We start from the raw sequence: 9,345 nt of genomic DNA on the forward strand, positions 1-9,345 counted from the left end.
TGAATGCTTATCGTACTTGTGCCTAATCATTCTAGGTAATAACAAAGCACACTCTGTATGTAAGTAGATATTACACGTGGAACAATGGAACCCAAATAATTTTCTCGTAAGCAACCTGCATGCTTTACAAAACCATTCTTGAGTATGGTTGTTGTTTGTTTGTTGTCATAATATTTGGGGGTCAGATTGCCTCATATAATACATTATTACTAAATTTCTGTCCATTTGATAATTGGTGTAATTATGCTCACTTTAAATTGTCAAATTTGGTTAATCAGTAGAGCATAATAAAACAAAGAAAAATAAATCGAATGATATTTATGCCAAGTGTTATTAACCATTAGGATTATGATTAAAAGCCGGTGGTCCATTAAAATCCGCTGATGTGTGAATAAAAAGCACATAATAAGATGAGTTTACAATTATTACTTGACATCAAAAGTCAGACTGATTGCTGGTTATATGAGATGAAAGGTAAAGAAAATACAGGGGGAAACTAGATACTTGTATCTGGTATTTCTTGAATACGCGTTGACCCACACCAATCATGAAGTGCAAACTTGCACTGGAAGCACTTTAAGATCATAAAATACTGCAAGTCTGTGCCACACTGTCTGCATTGACCATCAGCATTAATCCCTTGAACAAAGGCGACAGGTGCGGGTGGTCTCTGAGCTTAAATCTTCTTCCAAACTTGACATTGAAATACGGAAAGACAGGATTTCTATACTTGGGAACTGTAAACTGCTCACATTGAAGTTTCAGAGGTGCACAAGCAGTGTGCAGAGAGGAGGCACACGTGCTGCAATGATAGAGCCACCATCTCGGGTTAAATTCATCCTCACAAATCTCACAAAAGTATTCACTATTATGGTTCTCAGCGCATGTTTATCGAACCTATGCCTTATCGTTCTAGGTAACAACAAAGCACACTCCGTATGCAGATAGAAATCACAACTGGGACAATGGAACCCCACATGTGATATCGTGAACATACATGCCTTACAAGCCTTTCTTACTGATGACGCTTTGAATCTTAAGAGGAGATGATTAGGGTGAGCTTCATGTGTGATTACATCAGGAATGAAGCCACAATTGATATCCACATAATATTCACATTGCATGCATCCATATGCAAAACCATTGCAAGGTAAAAGACAAATATTACACCAAAATAAACCAAACAAGCTTCTAAGGATCTTTGGCATGAGAACAAGTGTATGTTGTGGATGGTTGTGGTGGTCTTTTATTTCAAATGGTAGCCTAGTGCACCACTCATGAAGGAAAAAATCACAATGTTGTTGGGAACACTTGTAAAAGGGCACACTAGTGATTGGTCTCACACATCCGTCACAAAGTAGTTCCACTCTTTTCATGGGATTGTGGAGAGAAACTGGCACGTTAAGGAGTTTGTCAAATAGAATCAGCGGGTGTGGATGACAAAACATTTCACCATCAATCTGCATTTTAGTAACTAATTCACCTTTGTTGATAAAAAAGGTGCATTAAAAGGTTGTCATTTTCATTAGGAAATGGACAATGAATTAGATTAGGCAAATCATCGTCTTTGAAATTTTTGTATGTTTTGCCAAGGCCTAATGAATGAATGACATGCATGTTCAAAGTTAAACTTAAATTGACAATCAGAATATCTAGTATTAAAAAAGAAAAGCATAATCAATAACCTACGGGCATCAAGATAGAAGACATAAATGCATATCTTGGTGAAATCGCACATTCAACATGGGCATAATATCGACATTTATCGCATCTGTAATACCATACAGATAAAGTGAGCATCATATCACAAACCCACCCTGCAACGAGGAAGGAACTTAGCCTCTTGCTCATTATAAGTAAGAGAATAGGCAAGGGTAAGTAAATGAGGATGGCTGAAGTTCACCTTAGTAGACTGTTGGATAAGTAACTTGGCTGGAAGCAAAGCACAGTTCAAGTGGATCATGAAACAAGGACATGTGGTACAATGGTAGAAGGTCCCGGTATGTTCACCATTACAAGCATCACAGGTAGATGTCAATGGACGGAAACAACGTTCAAGTTGATGAGGATGACATCGGTGGTCCATCTTTTGTTCAGACATACTCGCACAGATTATGTCCTTGTCGAATTTGCAAATGAAACAATGATAACTATAGAATTTGTTCCTAGTAATTCTGCAAATACTACAAAACCAATATTTATAAACAAATTTGACACCCAAAGGATCAGAATCATGAAATTGAAACTCCTCAGACAACGTAAGATTGTGGCCAGGATGTAATGGGTGGTTTTGTAGGATTGTAGGCAGTTGTGCACAGAATCTGTGTAGGGAGTAGTCACAATCCTTGCAGGTGTAATAACATAGATGAAACGAATATATCTCTTCCTTACACATCTTGCATTCACCAAGATGGCAGTCTTCCTCCACAATATCATCTTTATCTTCGTCTTCGTTTTCAGTGTCAGAGTTTTTATTGTTGTGGTCTGGATGTAATTGGACAAGGCTGAGCTCATGCTCATGGCTAAAGTGCTGAAGCTGCTCCATAGCAACTACATCCAATAATAAAAAATACATGTGTTAAAAAAATCATATAACCAAAAGTATTCTCATGCTATAATATTTTAAAAAGGTCATAGCTATATACACAATTATATATAGTTGCAAATTTCCCTAGCATCTTCAACATCCAAAGAGTAAAAAACTGTTCAAATATATGAATAATATAAACATGGCCCATCTCCATCCTCTGCTAGCTTAACTAATTTGGGTTTTCTCAATGTGTTTTTCACCTTAAACGCTGTGGCATAAATCTCTGGCCAGTCATAGAAAAAATACGACTTATTTATGTCTAAGCTATAACCAAGACATAATCATTGCACATTTATTTTTTATAGTAGGTTCAGATGATTTTTTTCAAGTGCAGAAAATCATTAATTGGCCTAGTTTGACTTCTACTGTTTTTTATGTATCATAAAATCCCTAAAAATATACATACAATCTGCAATAAAAAAGGATTGTTTTCAAAACCGATTATGATAATCACTTCACTTGGCGTGACAATATAAACTCTCATTTGAGCTTATAATCAAACACTTGGTGTGAATTATGCTGTTCTTTCCAAATAAGTTCCTTCTCTGTATATTAAATTTTCAAACGAATAAATCTCTAAAAACTGGAAGAACCAAAGACATATCCGCATTTACTGTTGCAGATAGAGTTTATTTTTGTAAATATTGGTTGTTCACTCTTTAAAAATTAACATTGTCGGTCGCTTACCACTAAAACACAGCACATGTCTATTTCTCCCTTAAACAGAAGACATCAGATTACTTATTCTTTTGTACTAACATAGGTTTTATATAACATGGATAGGAGTGGTTTTACACATGACATGTATGTCGGATCAAGAGAATCCTAACTAGATCAACATATATTCCAGACCAAGTTCATTGGCACAAAACGAATACAGCTTACATTGTGATGAGGCACAAGCCCGACTCCGCGCAGCCTAGCATAATGTAGGCCAAACTAGACTAGAGTACTTGTATATATAGATGCCCCATACAGGGCCCGCCTATTATGTGGTGATGAACCGATGATCATTATCATTATTATTTGCATTCGAAAATACAACACCACCCTATTAAATGCAAATTTAAGATTTCTTCCAATTATGGAATTATCATTATCATTATTATTTAAATTTCTTCTGCAATATCTAAAAGCATTATTTCTAAACAGTGAAAAAACCACTAACATCCACTTCACATGGTGTACCTATATAAACACTCCTCATTTAAGCATTTAATCAAACATTTTGTGTGCATTCTACTTTCGTTTCATGTTACATGTCTTTCATTCCCAAATTAAATTCCATTGTCTGAATATTAATTATCAAAACGAATAGAAAACTAAACTAGAAGAAATAGAGACATACATGTATGTATTGTTGCAGATAGAGCTTCTTCCTCTGATTAGCAAATCGGGTAAAAACGATGATGTTTAGGCAATGAAGATGTAAATGGGATAGAGTAATTAATATATAGACAGCATGAATAAGAAAATTAATGATTTAATCCCATTGTATGTTTCACATTAAACATAAGAAAAGCATTTGTCTTACTTTTCTTGCAGCTCTCCTTAAGGTTAATATAGAATACCGACTATACAAGTACCAAGTTAAGCTGAATACTTACTTGAAGAAGTTGTCTCAATCTTCTGAACGTTTGATGATGAAGTTGAAGCCATGGTGATTCTGATTAAGAGTCTAGTTAGCCTACAATTTTTATAGATTAAAAAAATAATCTCATTGTTTCAAAGCCTTAAGCTAAACAGTTGTAGCTGTTAAAACTTGGTGATAGTTTATACCAAAGTGTTATAAAACCATATGTAACTCTGTCATTCGCATCATTTTTGCAGATTAAGGAATGGAGATGCCTTTATTGCTGGTTTTTGTCGACGTTTATTATTTGTGGGCATTTCGCATTACATATTTTGGTATCACTTCAAATTATACTATTGGAGAATGTGTTGTTAAGAACTTTGAAATTATAAAATTGTGTAGTTTTTTGGTTGTGAAAGTTATAGTTAGAGTAGCATACATAGAAAGTTTCAAATTTTTCGGGTCAAACGGGCGGTGTTTGTGTTCTTTTTTCCGACATGACATTCGGGTTTGTGTCGGGTCTAATCTGCCAATCGCAAATGTTTATTATGCCTAAATCCTGTCGGGACTAAGAAGATTAAAAGTAATGAAAGCATTTTCTCTTATTAGTACTTTGATATTATGTTCACTTATTAGCTTCTCTGGGAAAAATAGTAAAACATTCGAATAAAAACTGTGAAACACAACAGCTTCCTTTTACAACTTATAATTGTTATTAATTTCAGTTCTGTTTTTTTAGTTTTTCCTGAAATCCATATTCCTGAAGCATCAATTTTCAAAAATTAAGGTCATCTAGACCAGACTTTATCCTAGTCATAGACATATGATCATTTTCTAAAATTAAGGATGTTCATCATGCCTGCCTAAATCCTGCTGGAACTAAAAAGATTAATAATGATGAGAGTTTTTTTTTTCTCTTATCAGTACTTTGATTTCATATTCACTTATTAGCTATTTTGGCAAAAATAGTAAAACACTCATTTACTGCAGATTTAAGATTAGCTTTCAATTAAAATCTTATCTTCTTGGAAATTTCCGTTCAGTTTACTTTATTTTTCCGAAAATCTGTATACAATCTGCAATAACTTAAAAGCATTATTTTCAAAACTGATAATGATGATCACTAATTAACATCTCGTTTACATGGTGTAACAATATATACTCCTTGTTTGAGCATTTTATCGAACACTTGTGTGCATTTTACTTTCAGTTCAGTTCATGTTATATTTCTTTCATTTTCAAACTAATTCTAAATATTAATCATCCAAACTAATAAAACTCCAAATCTGGATGAACGTGAGACATACCTGTAGTGTAGTATTGCAGAAAAAGCTTCTAACTTTAATCAGCAAATTGTAGAAAGAAGTGACTGATACTGATAGATGACAAACAAGAACGGAATGGATGAATATATATATATATATATATATATATATATATATATTATATATAGTGGTGATTAAGAATATCGTTGATTACACGAAAGGAATTTGTGTACAAAAGTGATTCTTGGAGTGATTGAATGCAAAACAATAACTCTACTTTTGTCAGCAATAAGGAACGTTTATGCAAATGCATAAAGTTTAAAAAAAAATCAAATTACTAAGAATTTTTATTTCTTTTTAATAGGACTGAGTTTGTTTTTTAATTTAGCCGAAAATCTTATCAGCTCTGAATAATAATAATAATACATCAATATCTAAAACTTATAACACACCAAGAAACCATTGGGCCAATTGCCATTTGGTAGAACGTGTTTAATGCATAATCAACTTTAAGCAGAGAGAGAATCATGATAATTACTTTCGACCAATCCGATTTTTCATATTATAATATCATAATAATGTGTTGTGTAAATGATAGGAGTACTGCTGACCATGCGCATACATTGTTGTCCGCATACTGTTTGTTTTCTTTTTCATTAGAAAACGTCTATGCAAGCTCTTCTTGTTACAGATTTAGTCTATCACTTCTGATATCTTGTAAGGTATGCAGAGTGTTAAAACAATACACCCTACCAACAACTACTGTCCACCACCATCACCACCCACCGTTCTCCGCCACCACCCACCATCACCACCACTCTCGTTCGCCACCACCACCACCGTCCACCCCCGCCGCCCACCACCATCATCCACCACCACCACCACCCACCAAGAAAGCCGAAAATTTCCCAAGTCGTTTAAAGGTGAAACAGTATACCAAACTCTTTTAGCTAATTATGTTCTCAACAACGACACAAAGAAAGCCAAAAAAAGTATTCAACAAAATGAAAGACCTGAATTTACTCATCACCTCCTTTGCTTGTAATCAACTGCTCCTTTTGTACAAGCGAACTGACAAGAAAAAAATAGCCGACGTGTTATTGTTAATGGAAAAAGAAGACATGAAGCCGTCACTCTTCACATATAGATTATTAATTGAAACTAAAGGCATGTCAAATGATATTATTGGTATGGAGCAAGTTCTTGAAACCTTGAAAGCCGAAGGGTTGGAACCCGATTCAAGATTGCAAGCAGTGTTAACCCGACAATATGTTTACGCGGGTATGAAGGAAAAAGCAAAAGATGTTTTAAAGCAAATGGAGGGAAGTAGTTTAAGTGAAAACCGAGGGGCATTTACGTTATTACTTCAAATATACGTGTTACTCGGAAGTGTAGATGATGTTAAAATGGTCTGGGAGGCGTGTGAAAACAACCCGCGATTAGAAGAATGCATGAACGCGATTGAGGCGTTTGGAAAGCTGAAGAAAGTCGAGGAAGCCGAGGCGGTGTTTGACCAAATGTCAAAGAAATGGAATCAACTCTCGGCTAAACATTATACTTCCATGTTGGAAGATTATGCAAACAATAATACGTTAGTCAAGGGAAAAGAAACTGTGAAACTAATGGGTGAAAGCGGGTGCATACTTGGCCCGTTGACTTGGGATGCTTTGGTCAAACTGTATATAGAATCAGGGGAAATTGAAAAGGCGGATTCGGTTCTGAACAAGGCTTCACAGCAACTTAATATGAAGCCGTTGTTTATTATATATGACGATTTTAGACCAGTATGGTAAAAAGGGTGATGTGCATAATGCTGAGAAAATATTTTATAAAATGAGGCAGGTTGGGTATGTTTCGAGACACAGGCAGTATGATGCTCTTTTGCAGGCGTATATAAACGCTAAAGTTCCACTTTACGGGTTTAGAGAAAGGCTGAAAGCTGACAATGTTTTCCCGGGTAAAGTACTGGCGGAACGGTTGGCTCAGGTGGATGCGTTTAAGAAGACCGTTGTGTCGGACCTGCTTGACTGAAACTGGAATTCCAGGTTTGAGTATATGTATGCGAGCTTTTTGGCTTTAAAGAAGCTAACTTTTTTATAAGTATTTTTATTTTTATATATTGAAGTTTAGGAACTTTAGGTTTATCTAATTTGAAGTAATTTTAGCATGCTTGATGTTCTTAGAAACTGGTCTTGTGGTGATGATTACAAATGAGTCTGCAACTTTTGAATTACTTTAATGGAATATGAAAGAAACTTGCAGTTCTTTATAAATCATAAGCAAGCAGCTGAACCATTATAAGCATTGGATCAAGTTCGAATCCGAAATACATAACAAAAACAATAACTTACAACACAAAGTTACACCTCTAGAAACAACTCATTAGATAATCCACCACTTTTTACCAAATTGACGATTTCATACCCAATCAAACATCAATAGTTAAGTGTCATCAATTATCGTGTCGCTTAAAAGTCATGTCATTTCTGTTTTCCAAATTATCCAACGCGCCGTGTACACAATCAACAAGCATGCCTTTTTCAGTGCCTTACCCGTAATTCCCAGTTCCAACCTTTCCTTTATTGAGTTGAGTTTCGACCCGTCAGACAACCTCAGCAGCCCGCACCAATTAATATTCCACCCCCTCTCATGAGAAGCTTGCAGCATCACATGAGTTAAACATATGTTCAACAGGTTCATCATTTCTTAAACACAAATTGCAAAAAAAGGAATTTACCATAATACCCGTCTACCTCAAAATGTTGGCTAACAGAATCTGATCTTGAACTAACCGCTACACGAAACAAGCTACTTTTAATGAGTCCCATTTTAGCCAAAACAAAGTTTTTAATTTGTAATTCCGAGAAAACATTTTGTGGTAAAGATGGACATACGTTTAAAACAAAACATGCCGGTGATTATGAAAATGTTTATAAGAAAGGATCTGAGAATTAATAAAGTGGTTTCTAAAATCCAAACAAATTTAATAAACTCTATCAAAGTGTCTTGGAAAAATTATCGATGTTACAGTTGGCCTTTGGGAGAAAGAGTAATTAAGGTAGTTGTGAGACATCCTAGTGAACTAATTAAGAACAAAATACTTAACTGGATGCACAATTCAGCTAAGAGGGGCAATCAGGAATCAATGTTACAATTCACAGAATTACTAGCTGGCACTTTTAAAGAGCAACATATATAGAATGGAACAGTTACATAGAACTGAAAGGAATTTTTGTTATGGTCATAATAGTTGTGGGGCTGAGTACCTCATATATAACGGTATTACTAAGTTTGGTATATTAATTAATTAATACTTAGGATATTTAATTTCACAAGAATATCTGATGTATTCAAAATACCTGGTCACCAATACCCAATTGCAGTGGCGGCCCCACTATTTGGGCTAAAGAGAATCAAAATATATAAGGCCTTTTTTCAAAAAGAATACAATACTTTTTTTTCCTTACACAACTAACACGTCAAAATATGATAAAATCAACAAATAAGATTTTATATGGAATATTTTTAGTTACATCAACACAAATTCGACCACTTAGCATACGCCAACTAATGAACATAGCGTATTCAACTGAGGAGAAAACAATCCAAAAATCAACTAAACAGAACTCAAGCATAATCGGACGAAAATCAAGCATAACTTTAGCAACAACCGAAAGAAATGAAACCTTAAATCGTGAATATGAAAATTGAATAAATATAAAAAAAATAAAATTAAACTTTTGAAACCTTGACTCATGAATGTCCACCGGTTATGAATTGGAGTGCCGATAGGTTTTGAAACTGTTACTGTAAGTGTTTTTTTTATCTCATCTCTCAAAATCAAACTTGGTGATGTATATCACTGGAAATAATATAATATCCTTAGGAAGAAACAATCAACAAGATAAAGTTTTATT

At 34.6% G+C, this 9,345-nt stretch overlaps 1 protein-coding gene and 1 pseudogene across 1 annotated transcript; one reads left to right on the plus strand and one right to left on the minus strand.

Annotated features, from left to right (window-relative positions):
• Nucleotides 1-761: 761 nt before the first annotated feature.
• Nucleotides 762-1,376, minus strand: LOC143591398 (protein VACUOLELESS GAMETOPHYTES-like). Its single transcript, XM_077071614.1, has one exon. The coding sequence runs from the start codon at nucleotides 1,374-1,376 to the stop codon at nucleotides 762-764; it is 615 nt and encodes a 204-aa protein (XP_076927729.1).
• Nucleotides 1,377-6,432: 5,056 nt separating this feature from the next.
• On the plus strand, nucleotides 6,433-7,489 carry LOC143591400 (pentatricopeptide repeat-containing protein At1g80270, mitochondrial-like; annotated as a pseudogene).
• The last annotated feature ends 1,856 nt before the right edge of the window (nucleotides 7,490-9,345 follow it).

This window comes from Bidens hawaiensis, unplaced genomic scaffold (genome assembly GCF_021521415.1).
Source record: "Bidens hawaiensis isolate Kalapana, Puna unplaced genomic scaffold, B.hawaiensis_p1.1 tig00039621_1, whole genome shotgun sequence".
Lineage (NCBI taxonomy): Eukaryota > Viridiplantae > Streptophyta > Magnoliopsida > Asterales > Asteraceae > Bidens > Bidens hawaiensis.

What these genes read in the sequence shown, in the direction of transcription:
- LOC143591398 (XM_077071614.1), bottom strand. Translation starts at nt 1,376, where the DNA reads ATGAAAAGAGTGGAACTACTTTGTGACGGATGTGTGAGACCAATCACT.